The sequence below is a fragment of the Capsella rubella genome, unplaced genomic scaffold (genome assembly GCF_000375325.1).
Source record: "Capsella rubella cultivar Monte Gargano unplaced genomic scaffold, Caprub1_0 scaffold_5, whole genome shotgun sequence".
Taxonomy (NCBI): domain Eukaryota; kingdom Viridiplantae; phylum Streptophyta; class Magnoliopsida; order Brassicales; family Brassicaceae; genus Capsella; species Capsella rubella.
This window is the reverse complement of record NW_006238919.1, coordinates 10,463,624-10,479,413: the sequence shown is the minus strand read 5'-3', so window position 1 is coordinate 10,479,413 and position 15,790 is coordinate 10,463,624. Positions and strand designations below refer to the sequence as shown.

At 35.4% G+C, this 15,790-nt stretch overlaps 3 protein-coding genes across 3 annotated transcripts; 1 reads left to right on the top strand and 2 right to left on the bottom strand.

Moving 5' to 3' along the window:
• The first annotated feature begins 871 nt into the window (after nucleotides 1–871).
• Nucleotides 872–6,888, top strand: LOC17885899 (vacuolar protein-sorting-associated protein 33 homolog). Its single transcript, XM_006290735.2, has 22 exons — nucleotides 872–997; nucleotides 1,084–1,123; nucleotides 1,394–1,474; nucleotides 1,634–1,828; nucleotides 1,932–2,042; nucleotides 2,160–2,225; nucleotides 2,295–2,402; nucleotides 2,516–2,560; nucleotides 2,843–2,899; nucleotides 3,569–3,663; nucleotides 4,020–4,071; nucleotides 4,153–4,206; nucleotides 4,392–4,454; nucleotides 4,571–4,677; nucleotides 4,773–4,895; nucleotides 4,985–5,066; nucleotides 5,175–5,245; nucleotides 5,765–5,845; nucleotides 6,035–6,092; nucleotides 6,231–6,283; nucleotides 6,379–6,472; nucleotides 6,559–6,888. Exons 1-22 carry the CDS (start codon nucleotides 945–947, stop codon nucleotides 6,646–6,648), a joined length of 1,779 nt encoding a protein of 592 aa, XP_006290797.1. The 5' UTR covers nucleotides 872–944; the 3' UTR covers nucleotides 6,649–6,888.
• A 62-nt stretch (nucleotides 6,889–6,950) lies between these two features.
• LOC17887487 (U-box domain-containing protein 14) lies at nucleotides 6,951–9,764 on the bottom strand. Its single transcript, XM_006290684.2, has 4 exons — nucleotides 9,377–9,764; nucleotides 8,806–8,922; nucleotides 8,272–8,685; nucleotides 6,951–8,183 (listed from the first exon to the last, which is right to left on the bottom strand). Exons 1-4 carry the CDS (start codon nucleotides 9,653–9,655, stop codon nucleotides 7,098–7,100), a joined length of 1,896 nt encoding a protein of 631 aa, XP_006290746.1. The 5' UTR covers nucleotides 9,656–9,764; the 3' UTR covers nucleotides 6,951–7,097.
• Nucleotides 9,765–10,265: 501 nt separating this feature from the next.
• Nucleotides 10,266–12,600, bottom strand: LOC17887450 (ras-related protein RABF1). Its single transcript, XM_023782534.1, has 8 exons — nucleotides 12,407–12,600; nucleotides 12,105–12,184; nucleotides 11,940–12,023; nucleotides 11,716–11,810; nucleotides 11,499–11,604; nucleotides 10,968–11,057; nucleotides 10,791–10,877; nucleotides 10,266–10,519 (listed from the first exon to the last, which is right to left on the bottom strand). The coding sequence occupies exons 1-8, from the start codon at nucleotides 12,429–12,431 to the stop codon at nucleotides 10,478–10,480; spliced, it is 609 nt and encodes a 202-aa protein (XP_023638302.1). The 5' UTR covers nucleotides 12,432–12,600; the 3' UTR covers nucleotides 10,266–10,477.
• Between the last annotated feature and the right edge of the window lie 3,190 nt (nucleotides 12,601–15,790).

The window sequence follows — 15,790 nt, the reverse complement described above, 5'->3', positions numbered from 1 at the left end:
CTTAACATGGATAAAACTCCAAATCTAATGAGTGGATCCCCAATTAATAACATTTACGGTATCAACAACAGCATCCCCTTCTTATCAAAAAAAAAAACAACAGCATCCCTAGCTAAACCAAGTTTTTTGTCCCCTTAGGACAAGATAACAATCATCAAAACAGTGACGAGATTTTGATAACCGTAATCTGGTCGGTTCAACTTGTATAAACTCCATACTTCCACACATGTGCCATATTTGTACCAGCGACCTATTCCTATCGTTTTCTTGTCATCATGTTGGTACGTATAATTCTGATTTCTTTATTGCAACCAAAAAAACAGACCATGTTGAGTAAAGTGAAATCTTTGGAGGTGTTTTATTTCTTTCATATGAAAACAATCTCATATAAATCTTTAAAAATGTTGTGGAAAAAAAAAATCTTTAAAAATGTTAACATCATCATTCTAACACTCTGTAACAAAATTTCTTAGTTATGTTAAAAAAAAAAAAAAAAAAAAAAAAAAAAAAAAACGTTCTCTCTCTTAACACACTATTCATCTTTTAGAGAGAGATCGGCGATTTCCGGTTAACCGGAAATTTAGTTTTTTTTGTTTAAAATAGTTTTCCGATTTAGTTCGGATTTTCTTTTCTTAGTCGCTTTTAGTTTCTTTTTTACATGGTTTCCTTTGTCGACTAAGATGGTTTTTGTTTTATCCTCTTTCTACAAAAATTTATAAAAAATTCCGTAGTTATGATTTGAGTTTGGAGTTAACCCGTGAGCTTTCGAGTCAACTAAACGTGACAGCCCATATATGAAGCCCATTTATACAGAATGAGGCCCATTTAGTGATTTGATTATCATCTCCACCGTGTTCTTCCACTGCGGTGGACTATCGTCGCTGTCACACGGTGTAGGAGGAACGGAGAGAGAAGTCGATCATCATCTCTTGATCATCGTCTCAATGGCGCAGATCCCAAACTTGGAAAATGCTCCCCTCAATCTCAAATCCATTAGGTGAGTCGATTACCATTTTCAATGTTCGATGGATCGTTTCTTCTCCTTTTCCTCTCTCATATATGTTGGCTCAATTCTTTATTCAGGGAGAAGTCTCAGAGAGAGCTCGTTAACTTGCTTAAAGACGTAAGCCTCGTCACTCTCCTTTTCTTGTGATTCAAAATGGGTCGCCGAGAGTTGTCAATTTCAAATATTTGATCAACATATCTCTGTTGATAATTTGAAATGAAAATAAAAATGTCTTTGTCTCACTTGTATTCTGAATTCTTCTCTTTTCGATGAAATAACTGAACCAATGTCGCATGATTGAGAACATTAAGATGAATGAACTCTGGAGATGATTTACAGATTCCTGAAGATTTTGATGTTCTTTCTATTTGGTTCCTTTGATTGTAGATTCGTGGAACTAAGTGTCTGGTTATTGATCCAAAGCTCAGTGGCTCCATTTCATTGATCATCCAGACGTCTTTGCTGAAGGTTATTACTCGTTTTTCCTACTTATTTCATCTTGTGGAATAATTAGCTGTGATGAGGAAATTTGTAAAATTGAAATGTAGAGAAAAGGAAGATCTTTTAAAGGTTGAGTTTGGTTTTAACATTAGCGTTGGTTTGATTTTATTTTTCTTTGCTTAATAGGAACTTGGTTTGGAGTTACGACATCTTTCTGCAGAACCAGTTCAGACTGAATGCACAAAAGTTATATATCTTGTTCGCACTCAACTCAGTTTTATGAAATTCATAGCTTCTCACATTCAGAACGATATTTCAAAAGCGATTCAAAGAGACTACTACGTTTACTTTGTCCCTCGTAGGTCAGTTGCATGTGAGAAGGTATGTGGTTATGGTCATCCTCCTATACAATGTCTGATTGTGTTTGCTTGTTTTACTACCTTTTAAATAATGGATGATAATTATTTTATTCTGCTACTTTCAGATTCTCGAGCAGGAACAAGTGCATAACCTGGTTACTGTGAAGGAGTTTCCTCTGTATATGGTTCCACTAGATGAGGATGTGATTTCATTTGAGCTTGAGCTCTCTGAAAAAGTGTGTAGAACTCTCAAGGGTCCAATTCTTACTTATTACTTGGTGTGCCCTTTTCCTTGAGGGCTTATAATCAGAGGTTTCCTATTTATCTTGTTATATGGTTTTTTTGAATGATAGGACTGCCTTGTGGATGGGGATGTTAGCTCAATTTGGCATGTCGCAAAAGCCATACATGAGCTTGAGGTTTAATATTTCTTTGTTCTGTATATAATGATCCACACAATACTATCTCATGACTAACTCTTCTCTTAGTTTTCTTTTGGAGTTATATCAAAAGTGAGAGCAAAGGGAAAAGCATCAGTTCGTGTTGCAGACATACTAAACCGCATGCAAGTGGAGGAACCTGTCAATACGAATGATGTAAATTTTGCCTAAAATTGATTGTTATAATAGTAACGCTGATATCTTATATTTGTAGAAAATGCTTTGGTTTCCTCTTTCCACCATTCTAAATGATGTTTGTTCTATATTAGGTGGGAAGGCCTGAGGTGGATACTCTCATTCTATTGGATAGAGAGGTAAGATTATCATGTGTATTCCTGTTATTTTAAATCCTTAAAGACAACGATGTCCATCAAGAATTGAATGTTAAAGAGTTCTGTCTGATGTGCACATTGAAAAAAAAATTGATATGACGCAAAAAATTGATTTACTGCATATAAAGGTTAAGAGGTTGAAATATTGTCACAAGCCCACTTAACCTGGAATTCGGACTGGATGAGGAGGCCTTTAGAATGCATACTTGTGAACGATGTCTTCACATGTTGCTATCAGTTTCAACTTTTATTTTTCTCTTTCAGGTTGACATGGTTACTCCTATGTGCTCCCAATTAACTTATGAGGGACTGATAGACGAGGTAATCTCAACTGTATATGATGCAGGAGACGGTTAAGCTTAGTCCATTCTAGTTTACATGATATTTTCCTATTTAAGTGTTTTCCTTTTCTAATTAGGATTTTAGTAATTATCCTATTTTATGCATTAGGCTTTCTCTATAAATAGAGACCCTAGATCGTTTGTTTTGAACACAACTATTATTCATTCTTATTAATCAAAGTCTTGAGTTTTCGAGCTTTACCTTTTCTGGTGGATTCCAGAGCTTTTTCTTCAAGTTTGTCGCTTGCAAACTTGAGCTTTCAATTCCAAGACCAACGCTTGTTGTCTTGGTGCATTCCGACTGCGTCAGTATACTGCAGTTTTGAGTTTGAGTAGAAGTAGCTTGAGTAGATTTTTCCCGCAGTGCACTTGAGTGATTCTGACTTCATGTATCATAGTTTTACTAGTTTTTTCAGTTATATTAAGTGTTTTTGGTTACTCTTCTCATTATAAAATTTTAGAGCCAAATTAATTTCTGCGGGTGTTTTCATTATCCTGCTACTTTTCTCAAATTTGGGGAAGATAAAGCAGTGGTGTAGAACTATTTGGTTTCATTGGCTGCAATGATTACCAACAACAATACAATTTGGATTTAAATTATGCTGGTTGATTGGATTTTCTATTAGCTGACTCCAACGTTTCTTTAAAGTTTTTGCATATCAGTAATGGAGCTGTCGAAGTTGACTCATCTGTGATGGGTGCTCAGCAGGAGGGAAGAAAGATGAAAGTTCCCCTTAATTCAAGGTTAGTTGTATAGCTCATATATTAATTCATTCAATCGTGTAAGACAAGTGGCTCTTTTTCTTCTATTTTACTAATGATTTGTGAGAGATACATGAAGTGATTTTCTTGGATGGGATAGGCACACATTTTTATTACTAGTCCTTGTATTTATTGGTTATGCTCTTAAAAGAGGTTTCTAAACTGATAGCTAGATTAGACTTCCCAAGCTATGTGTTGTGTGTCTGTCTATTTCATTCCATAACTTTGTGCGGATGTATTTATGAATGTTGATCTAAAAAACGAAAATCTGTTTACTAGCCAACACTTCCAGTTGTAGGACACGTTTGAGTGTTAACTTTATTTCTTTAATTTTACAGCGATAAGTTGTTCAAGGAGACAAGGGATCTCAACTTTGAAGTCGTTGTACAGGTTGACCTTTAGCCTTTTGGCTTTCATTTTCTGTGACATGGGATTCTATTTCCTTATCTTCCAGAGGCAGTATGATTGCAGGTTTTACGTCAGAAGGCAATGTCTATGAAGGAGGACTACACTGAAATTAATTCTGTACGTTTGTCTCTCTCTCTTCCTTTAGTAGTCTTGTTTATATGGTCATATTTATCTTCAAATTTCGTAGCCATCAATCATTTTATGCCTTAAGAGAACTAATGATCCGCCTATTCATACATTCCCCCCTTTAGATTAGTAGTAAGACACCCAGATTTTGAATGGGGTATGTTTTTTTACTGCAGACCCAGACAGTTTCTGAGCTAAAGGACTTTGTTAAGAAGCTTAACTCATTACCAGAGATGACAGTAAGTATTGTTTTGTTTTCTTTACGTTCCTTGCTTTCCTTTCTTTTACCTTACAGACGTTCAGACCACAATTAGTTTCATTTCAACCTAATTGGTTATGGTTTTTTCTTTCCCAGAGGCACATACATCTGGCCCAGCATCTGACGACATTCACATCTAAGCAATCATTTCTTTCGCAACTTGATATGGAACAAACACTTGTTGAGGCAGAAAGTTATGACATGTAAGGGATGTGATATAACATAAAACTTTGATAGCATAATGGATATTAAAATCAATGATATGATTGATTATTACTAACTCTAGTTTTTAAAACAGATGCTATGAGTACATAGAAGAGATGATCCATAAACAAGAGCCTCTCACTAATGTCTTACGTCTATTAGTTCTATTTTCTGTTACAAACTCAGGGCTACCTAAAAAGCAATTTGATTATATAAGGCAAGTTAAGCTTCCATCAGTCGTTCTGTATTGTATATTTCAGTTATCTTTTTTCTAATCAAATCTTGTCTTTGGATCTCAACTTCCAGAATGGAACTACTCCACAGTTATGGATTTGAGCATGTAGTCACATTGAACAACTTAGAAAAAGCAGGATTGTTGAAGAAGCAGGTTTGGTTGTTCTTGGCTTCCGTTTAGAATTGAGTTCATTTCTTTTATTCTATGGTTAGGTTAGTTTGACATTCTAATGGCTTCGTTGTACCTTTGTGGTTCCTGCAGGAATTTAAAAGCAACTGGCTGACAGTGAAACGGACACTGAAACTTATAGTTCAAGATACTGATACATCAAGGTAATCATTTTTTCCTTATGCTCCTACTGAGTACATGATAGACTTCATTGATTTTGTTAATGTGATTAGGCTTATGAAGTAGGTCCAGATGTCTACTCCAGAAATATACAAACTCGAAAGCTAAATTTCCACTTGTATATTTGAAGATACCCCTCGTAAAATTTACTGCATGATCTAACAACAGCATTGGCTGAATGTTACATTTCAAATCGCTAATGCACTTGAAAGCTCTTTTTTGACTTGCAACTTTTGTTGATCTATGAGGACTATTTGTGATGCATGAACTAACATTATCATTTGTATATTCAGTTTTCGTAGCATTACAAAATTGTTTTCTCGTTTGTAGTCTGGGATCATCGTGTTTTTTTTTCTTCATATGGTACATTTTTTTGCTTTCATTTTGTGTGTACATACATCGGATAATACTGATTTGCTAGGCCTTGCATCATCTTTTACAAGCCATGAAGTGAAGTGCTTAAATAAGTTTTGAGTTGTGAGGAAAATAAATTTCTTGTGCAGGCCTAATGATATCTCTTATGTCTATTCTGGATATGCTCCTCTTAGCATTCGTCTTATCCAACAAGCTATTCATTCTGGATGGTTAGTATGTTCTTGCATTCTATCTCAACATTTTTGCTTATGTGTAACACTTTGGCTTTCCTAAATAAGAAAATAACCATGAAGTAAAATAAAAACTGAGCATAAATGTCGGAACTTGAGAGAGCTTTTACTAATCTATACATGAATGTTGAAAGAATTGGTTATTTGATGACTCCATCTACCTTACAGGCGCCCTATGGAAGACATTTTGAAACTGTTACCTGGACCACATTTGGAAACTAAAAGAGTCAGTACAGTTTCTCCTTTTCCTAATTTAGAGAGATAAAAATGAAAAGGCTTCCATAATTGTTATGCTATTGTATCTTCTCTTTTCGACTACTTTTGATTGCAAATATGTATATCTCTATATACCTTCTCTGTGCAGAGTGGATTCCCAAGTAGTCCATCAGTTGATTCACTGCATGGAGCTTCAAATGGGTAAGTTTCTCACACAACTAGTTTACTGCCACAAAATGTAAATTCTTCAAGACGTTAAGACATTGAACTGTTTTAATGGTGAGACACCATTACAGGGTTGCTGATGGTAGACGCTCAATCGTTCTTGTTGTCTTCATTGGAGGTGTAACATTTGCCGAGATCTCTGCTCTGCGGTATCTTGCCTCTAAGGTAATATGCAAACTTCAAGTGTTTATAGTTAAAAGACAACTCTTTTTTGTCCGCTGAATCCTCTTGTCTGCATAATTATTTATCAGGAAGGAATGGCGTATGATTTGATTATTGCTACGACAAAAATCGTCAATGGCGCAACATTGATAGAAACATTCATGGAAAAACTAGGCTGATTCGTAACAGAGCATTATGTTTCGTCTTTTCTCTTCTGAGCCTGTGTTTATTTATATATTTTTTGCTTCTCGTTGTTTCCCTTCTGGATCATTTTGGTTGCAGACTGAATAGTATTCGAATGTTGTAGAGTATTCCAGTTTTTACTTTTTGGAGTGAGATATAACACGATCTTCTTGTACAAAATCAATGATGTTATCTTGATACATATTCCATAATTAAATAGACAAACATTTGTTTTATATTAGATGTGTACTATAAACTTGATAAACTCGACTGGATACTCAGGCAAACGAAAGGTTTGTTTATAAAAAGATATCAAATAAGATTATAAACAAATCTGAGTCAAAATATTACACATAAGATTATTTTGTCAGACTTAATCAAAAGTTACCTATACACATAATCTACACTGAAACAAATGTAACAACATTCCACAAGAGCGACGCTTTCATGGTACAGTGGATACTGCAACACCTTCGATTTGCTGAATGAGGTCCAACAAGCTCGCAGCTTTCCTCTTTGCTCTATCAGTTCCATTCTCAGTAAGTTCCTTCAAGGCAATATCTGCACCAACCTCTCTCGCTACATTTAGCCTCTCCATATTCCCAATACATAGATACCACAGTATTGCTGCAGCATTTTCTCGGTTTCTCGGTGACCCTGTCCTAATAATATCAACCAACACCGGGATTGAATCTGCTTCAGCTATCGCTGCTTTCCCTTCTTGGTTTGTCGAAAGAATAGCCAGAATGGCTAGAGCCTCATCCACCATTCCACCACCTGCATCTTTCAGTAATCTGGTCAGAGGACCAACGAGACCGCCTTTAACCGCCCTTGATTTGTTCCCCTGGTATATGCATAAATTGAAAATCGCTGTTGCAGCATCTTTTTTGCCTCTTCGGGTTCCTTCCTCAAGCAAGCTTATAAGGGCTTGGATAGCTCCAGCAGCACCTATTGCCACTTTGTTTTCATCTATGACAGATAAACTGAAAAGGGTTGCAGCTGCGTTCTCTCTAGCCTCCATGCTTCCATTTCTAAGTACTTCTACTATATCCGTTATGGCTCCTGCATCAACGATGGCTCCTTTGTTCCCCTCATTTATAGAAAGATTGAGAAGAGCCGTCACAGAATGTTCTTGTGTTCGAGGATCTGGTGAGGATAGACGCTCTACAAGGAGTGGTATGGCTCCAGATTCAGCGATACACACTCTGTTATCCACATTCCTCTTGGCTAGTAACCGTAATTCTCCAGCTGCAGCTCTTTGCTGTTCTGTAGTACCCTTGTCCAATTTCTCCAACAAGGAAAGGACAAATGCTCGATCACAATCTGAAGAGCTGCTTCCTCCTAGTTTTGTGGTTCTACAGCTACCTTGATTTTGCGGTAACTCAATGCCGTTGCTTTCACACCACAGACCAATAAGACTCTTTAACACGTAATTAGGGGTTAATCCAGCATGCAACAGTGTCTCCTGAGATTTCGGACAGGTTTTATGACCAGCATCAAGCCACTTCTGAATGGATGATCTTTCATATGTCTACAAGGTCAAAAAGATCAGTTATAACAAATAAACTAGCGTCATAATCAAATTCACTACAATGCATAAGGAACTTGCAAAACCAGACCTGGCCAGTGGAGACGATAACAGGATCTTTCATCAGTTCAAGTGATATTGGACAACGAAAATACTCTGGTATAACAGGAGAACGATGTCTCGAAATGATTCGGTTGCCGGTAGATGTATCGGGTTCTGAACTTTCCATAGTTGCACAGTCTACCAGCTTTTTAAGAAGTGAGGACATCTTTTGAAAACAGTAATCAGGATCCCCATCATATGAAAGAAAATATTCATGTATTGCATGCGATTCTTTCTTCAGCTCATCAATGGTACTGAGTTGGAGCTCTTGTGCTAGTCTTTTGAGGATTTTAGGGTCAGGATCCATCACTTTCTCTGCAATGGCTAAATCATGGCTAAGCTGCAGATCAGACTCCTCCCCCCTTTCTTTTGCTCTCTTAAATTGAAAATGCAGAAGCTGTACCTACGAATAGAGAGCATATAGATTTAACTAACAGAAAACAAAAACCGCTCTGAATTTTCAAAAAAAATATTTGCAAAGTATTTGTCTTCAAACCACAAAAATCAATGCTTAGGGAAATACCTGTTCTCTGACTTCATCCGATACCTCAATCTTATCATAAGGAATCCGACTTAACGCTGCTTCTATCTCCACTGTCATGTCGCGGAACTTCTGCACAACAGAACCCCTATCGAAAATCTGCCAGCAGAGAGAACACGAAAAAGGTCTCAACTTTTTTGATTTAAGGTGAATTGTTGGAGCTATAGAGACGGCAATGAGCTCACATACAACAAAAAAAAAATACACAAACCACAATTCTACATAAATCATCGATCACCAAAGCAATGGCAAGTGACATATTTTTGCATAAGAGGAAATGCTTCTGAATTCTAAAACCATGATGGCCAGTTGTCACAAACAAAACAATATGACTCTTCACCGTCAACGATACCTTATGATCCAAAAATGAATAACAAAATACGTCGATCCTTCCCCTGCTATGGCAGACTCAAATACTCAATTCAATATCGGTTCAACCCAAAATCAAACACCAAAATCTTTAAACCCTCGAATAGAAATAGAGAAAATTGCTAACTTTACCAGCTACCAGTGAGTTACAAATAAAGAAGAGAGCAAGTAATGAGTAGTTAACCCGAAAAAGCTTGCTTCCTCCATTGACCGATCGAAATAGCTCAAGACTTGAATCAAGAGCGTTTCCCATAACCTCAAACCCAGATATTTGATCGTCCTTCAATTCTACATTGACGTCAATCAATTCCTCGAAGAAAGGGCTGAGAAGCGTGATCCTACGAACAAGATCGCCTTGGATCCTCCCGATGAAGCCCCTAGAAGACGAAAACCCAGAAATTTCTTTGACGGAGTCAATGAGTCGACTAATCAGCTCCTCGTGGGAACAATTCGTTGATTCCATCCCTTAGATTTTGCTCTCCAGGGATTCTCAAAGGGTTTTAAAGAAACGAAGAAGAAGAAACAAAATAGGAATTTGGTGACGGAGGAACTAAAAACGACAATGTTACAAGGCATCATTACACAAACTATTAATACAGTATCTCCGAACGTGACAGTAAATACTGTTGTCGCATTTTGTCCATTTTCAGACCAAACATAAAAAAAAAAAAAAAAAATGTTGTCGTTTCTAAGTTTATATCTAAGCATTGAATTTTTATTCATGTTTATTGTGTATTTAATTATACTAATCGCCTTAATTATAAATTTGTACTGAGTATATTATCAAGGTTGACCAAGTCAATAATAAGAGAATTCTATTGGCATTTGAAATAATCAAAAATCAAAACCTTTGGCCACGAGAGCTCTGAGAGGTCTAGTTCCGCGTATAAAGAATAATCTCATGTGAAGTGCAATGAGCGTTTATACTTTATATGGCTCTCGACCTGTTCTATAGTCTCTTTGAACTGGTCAACAATAATATATGTATTAATCATTTCAACTAAGCTTTACTCTTCTCTTCTTCTGATGGAATCACATGAATCCCACTCTTATATGTGTTGATGGTTCATTGCTAAATCTAACTTGGGTTTCCACTTTTGAGGTTTGTAATATATTCCCCAGTATCAATCAACCTCAAATCTTCACATTATACAACACACTTGACAGATAGAGAAATATTGTTGTTAAAACATTACATTTAAAAGTATGAAACGATTAGTTGTCCAGAAACAGGTTTTAACTGTTGCTTTCCCTGAAGATGAGATTGGATGATTCAACACTCCAATCATGACGGAGGAGTAGGACGAGGTAGCCTTTTGCCAATTTCCTATCAGACAATGTACACTCCAAACAAGTTAAATCCATATACACCAAAAACTATTTCAAAATAACTATTATACGGCTCTTTTTCAACAAGTTATAAAACTGAACCCTGGAAGAAAAGGATAAGAAAACACAATCATTAACCAAAGATCTCACTGGCTATCACATTTTCATCCTCCAAATCCAAGTTAATCACAGAAACGGATCACAAGAGCTCAATAAATGCAGATAACAAGACAATCATCATAATCCAGAGGCAATAAAGAAATGCATACCTCAAACAGTTGATTTATGTTATCAGCTGTCTTAGCTGACGTCTCAATAAAGAACATTCCGTTCTTCTCTGCAAGCTCCATCCCATCCTGTTAAGAGAAGATGTGGTTTGCGCTGAATAAGCAAATGACAACAAAATGTTCTACTGAATCTGGTTGAAGAAGTTTATGCAAACTCACCTCGGTTGGTACTTCTCTTTTTTCATGTAAATCAGCTTTGTTACCAACCAAAGCCATTACAATATCTGGGCTTCCATGCTTTTGCAGTTCCTGTCAGATTTAAGGGCCGGGGTAAGCAAAAACACTAGATTCAATATCACTTTAATACATTTCCTACACGGAGTTGTACCAAATGGTTTTATGGTATTGAACCAGTGTGCAAATTATTAGGACAAAAATGTCAGAGAAGTCAACAATCGCAGTAAGATATCCTGGTAATATCTATTTTTGAGTAAGAAAACTGTGTGATGATGTAATACTTTGGAGGAATCATACATAATCATATAGATGCCAAGTTGGAGGAATATGGGTAAATCAATGTTTCAATCATATGGGTCCAAGGACAGCAAATAGGTTTTTTACTCTTTCTATGGTTATAGAATTTTTCGCATGTAAAATTTCAGTCATAACAGAATAATAGCTCAGAAGCTATTGCATGAATCCTAAGAACATATAGAAAATGGAACACCTCTGAACCCCATGAAAACATACCTTAACCCAATACTGTGCTTTCTTGAATGATTCAGGGCTTGTTATATCATATACAATAACAGCAACCCCAGCTCCACGATAGTATAGTGGTGCAAGAGCAGAATACCTATAAAATGAAGTGAATACAGATTAGTCCTAGTAAGCAGGCAAAGCGTTTATCTAACAAATAAACTAAGCCAGAAAAGAAAAAAAATCATCTTTGTAAAGAATTTAACACCTTTCTTGGCCAGCTGTATCCCATATTTCAAACTTCACTGTGGTAGAGTCTTGCAAGGCTATTGTTTGGGACAAGAACGAGGCTCCAACAGTTACCTGATACACATAACTAGTAGTTTTGAGATTCAATGCAGATAAGAGTACAGTAACAGCCATTCACATGACACATAACAAAGAGTGTAAGATAGGTAAACAGAAACAATTATATAGCAAGGTTTTACATACCTTAGATGTAGCGTCAAACTGACCACGGACAAATCGAAGAACAATACAGCTTTTACCAACACCAGAATCACCTAGCAGAACTAACTGCATTCAAGTGAATCCAAAATTTAGTGGCTTGTCTTGAGATCAACATTCTCAAAATTGAGAGCAAAAACAAAACCGCACCTTCACACGTAGATTTTTGGCATCAGCTGAAACAGCATTCTCGGAATTGTTAAGACCACTTAACGTTCCAGAGTTCCTCTCTGCTACACAAAAACACACACAGTGATTTCGGAAACCCTAACCAAATCATTAAAATCCCCAATTTTGGGGAAGCTTCTCTAATTCAACCTCAGATTATGAAAATTGGTGATGAAATTACTCGAGGGTCTCTATGAATTCTCACTTTTTCTTCCAACACCGAGAAACAAATTCAAAATTCAACAAATTACAGAAAGAACAAACGAAAAAAAAACAAAACTTGCCTGGAAGAGAAGCAGCACAACCCATAGCTTACTCCTTATTAATAAATGAGATTACAGCTGAGAAAGATCGTATTCAAGCTTTGGTCGTCGTCGTCGATGATACCGAGTTGAAGAAGAAGAAGAAGAAGAAGAAGAAGAAGAAGAAGAAAGGATCGTCAAATAAAAAATTTCGATTCGATTTTTTTTTTTTTCTATCGTCCTTGACTTTACCAAATACCAAACCAGCGTTTATGGATTTTGGTTTTTTTTTTTTTTTTTTCTTTACTAAAGGCTCTTTTATAAAGACCAATTTTCCAAATTATTTAGATGTTTCCATTTTTTTCAGGATACATGATGGATTTTTCCTTTTTCGACAAACTTATGAACAATATGTATTTACATCAAATACAAAAATATATATCAAGAAAAACAACTCATCATATACACTATGTAAATTTCTAAGATGGTGATAAAAATTAACAATAATTATTAATTTGGCTCATTGCTAAATTAATACTAGCATGGATTACTGAAATTAGAAGACGATTAGTTAGCTTATTAACAAACAAACAAAAAAAACGATTTGTTTAGTTATTGGTATTTTAGTAAGATGACCACTGCTCTGAAACTCTTCGAACATCTCATACTTAGTTATCGATTGCAATTCAGAGCACGACACTTTTTTTGTGAGAACTAATTAAAGAAAACGAATTCTGTTGATTAGTTCTAAACAACAACTTTATCTATAAATTCACCCTTTGTTTTTCTTTCATATAGTATGTAACATTGTTTATATTTTTTACAGAAGAATACAACACACAATTAATTAAAGAATACATACATGGGTTTTATTCAATAAATAACCCAAGCATAGAGAAGAAAAAAACAAACAAATATTTAAAAGAAAAAAAAGGTGAAATATATAAATACATGCATACAAATTTCATGAGATATTATTGTTTAGAAGGATTCATCACTTTATGGCTTAGGAATGGCTTTCTCTGTTGTTGAACAAAGTGTTGAGCCTAAAGGATGATTGTTAATGTAGCGGCTAGGAGCTGAGTTAAAGTGAAACCCTTTTGGCAAACAATCGTTAATCATCGATCCACCGCGGAATGTGCCTTGTTGATCGCCACCGCTTGTGTAGATGGTATTCGTGCTCGCTTGGCCTGGATAATTTGGTTCTAACAAAGGCCTCGATGCACATACAAAGTTTGCTCGTGGAGAAGAGAAGGAAAGAAATATATAGAACAACAACACAAGGAAAGAAATGTAGCTCGGCATTTACTGAGTTTAGCTATCGATCTTTGCGCTATAGTTTCTTGTGTTCTTGATGAGGAAAATGTATATGCTCTATATATATATGGGTGTGTACATTTGCTTGTGAATTGTGATCTTTAATTGTATTGACCAAAGTTACGTATGTGTATCCTTGCATGGTCGGCGTTGAAATAGAACAACTCACATACAACACTTTTTTGATAGTGCTCGTGCTTCTCATTAATTACTCCAAACCTTCTCCAAACTTTGATTTTCCAAGTCATAATGCCACGATACGATCCGATTTTTATTGGAGGAAATATGAAGAAAAAAAGACATAAAACAATACAAAAACTGTCACAGAAATAGTTGACAATAAAAAAGGTCATATTAACAAATAAAAATATGAAACTGGCTAGAAAGGGTTTACTACAATCATACTTGCTAACTCGACATTGAAATTTAGATTTTTAAACAAGTGTCTTTGTGGGGATATTTACTATAGATGATCTAATAAGTAAATAAATTCATCATAACAAAATATGTTTTTCTTATCTTATGTGTAAGAATAATGAAATAAAAATAACTGCAAATAAATATTTTATGTCCGACGTGGATAAAGAGAGCAGCAGAACAAAACATGAGAAAAGAGGGAGAATCTAATTGTGCACCTAATTTGATCCCAAAGGCTGATCTAAAGTTGACACGTGTTAAATTAACCTCATGCTTAGATCTTCTCTGTGTTACTACAACTACATAATCTATGAGATCTAACCATGTAAACCAATAAGAGACCAACATGTGGATGATGATGACACATCAAATGTTGTAATCTCATGTCTAATGTACCGGTACTTAAGATGAGTGAGTTGTTCTTAATGCCTGCCACGAGTACCAATGTTTTGCTTACAAGCTTCTCAATCTTTGATATTATGCTTTTGCGATATTTTGCTCGATGAAAAAAAAAAAAAAAATCCTACAGAAATCTTCTATTTCAATTTGTATCCGGATGATTAAAACAAACTTCTTAACCTCAAAATCAAATATTGTAAGTTTGTAACTAGATATATCTTTGTTTTTGTGTGTATGTTACAACATAACCAAAACTATTCTTTACTAGCTCTACTTGGTTAAAGAAGACTTTACAAAGGACTTGGTGCATCATCATGATACTGAGCCCAATATTCCTAGAGGGAGTCGTTACGTTATCAGCAACGAGTTTCAAGATGAGAGGAATGGCAAACATAGTGGAAAATGTAATCGCTTTGTATTTTCTGAAACTCTCAAATATGATATATGTATCTAGCTAAGTCTAAGACATTTTGGCTTTGCGGATCTTGAATGTATTCTCAGACGAAAAAGAACGTATTTCAAAAGTTATTCTATAATCTAGAAAATTGTTCAGGTGGTAATTTATTACAAAGCGCTATAAAGCCAACTGTTATATATATGAATCTCAAAACATAAACCGAAAGAGTGAATTCAAACACAAACCCTTCCCTTTAGTAAATTAGCTGGTTGACAAAGACAACTACAAGACCCAACCAAAACTCATTTCTAGCTAAGATCAATCTCGATATCTCAAGTTTTTTTCGCATAGTATATTAATTACTATTTCATACTTGTTTACGAATAAAACCTACAGATCATCTTTGTAAGAAACATCATCATTAGTGATTTGATCAGATTATTAATTAGTTGTTTTGGTTGTTTAATTGTCATATCTGAGAGAATTGTGATCTTGTCGACTATAGTATATATTTCTGTACTGGCACTGGAAAGAGATTGACATCGACTTCAATAAAAAGGATTTACACTCAACCCGGTTTAGCTAGATCTCTATCTTATTTACATTACTAAGATTTACTAAAGAATAATCAGACACTACAATGATACAACTTCATAATGATAATATTTACGTAGTATTATAAAAGCTTAGGAATCGATCGGTGTTTCGTGTTTGCATTGTGTCAAGCTTCTTATCACCTGGTACACAGATATTAACATGACCCATGCGGCCATGCATCATAAATCATAATGCACAAGTGTGAAGTAATCCCAAAACAACCAAGTACGTGATAAACACATATATCTTACTTGGCAAAATGATTGAAAAATAACTATAATGAATAAGAAAGCATGTGA

Coding starts and splice junctions, on each gene's coding strand:
- LOC17885899 (XM_006290735.2), top strand. CDS start 945: ATGGCGCAGATCCCAAACTTGGAAAATGCTCCCCTCAATCTCAAATCC. Junction 2,043..2,159: donor AGCTTGAGCTCTCTGAAAAA/GTGTGTAGAACT, acceptor TTTGAATGATAG/GACTGCCTTGTGGATGGGGA. Junction 2,226..2,294: donor AAGCCATACATGAGCTTGAG/GTTTAATATTTC, acceptor CTCTTCTCTTAG/TTTTCTTTTGGAGTTATATC.
- LOC17887450 (XM_023782534.1), bottom strand. CDS start 12,431: ATGGGTTGTGCTGCTTCTCTTCCAG. Junction 12,024..12,104: donor CCAAAAATCTACGTGTGAAG/GTGCGGTTTTGT, acceptor ACTTGAATGCAG/TTAGTTCTGCTAGGTGATTC. Junction 11,605..11,715: donor GATACAGCTGGCCAAGAAAG/GTGTTAAATTCT, acceptor TTCATTTTATAG/GTATTCTGCTCTTGCACCAC.
- LOC17887487 (XM_006290684.2), bottom strand. CDS start 9,655: ATGGAATCAACGAATTGTTCCCACGAGGAGCTGATTAGTCGACTCATT. Junction 8,923..9,376: donor GAGGAAGCAAGCTTTTTCGG/GTTAACTACTCA, acceptor CTCTGCTGGCAG/ATTTTCGATAGGGGTTCTGT. Junction 8,686..8,805: donor CGGATGAAGTCAGAGAACAG/GTATTTCCCTAA, acceptor CTCTATTCGTAG/GTACAGCTTCTGCATTTTCA.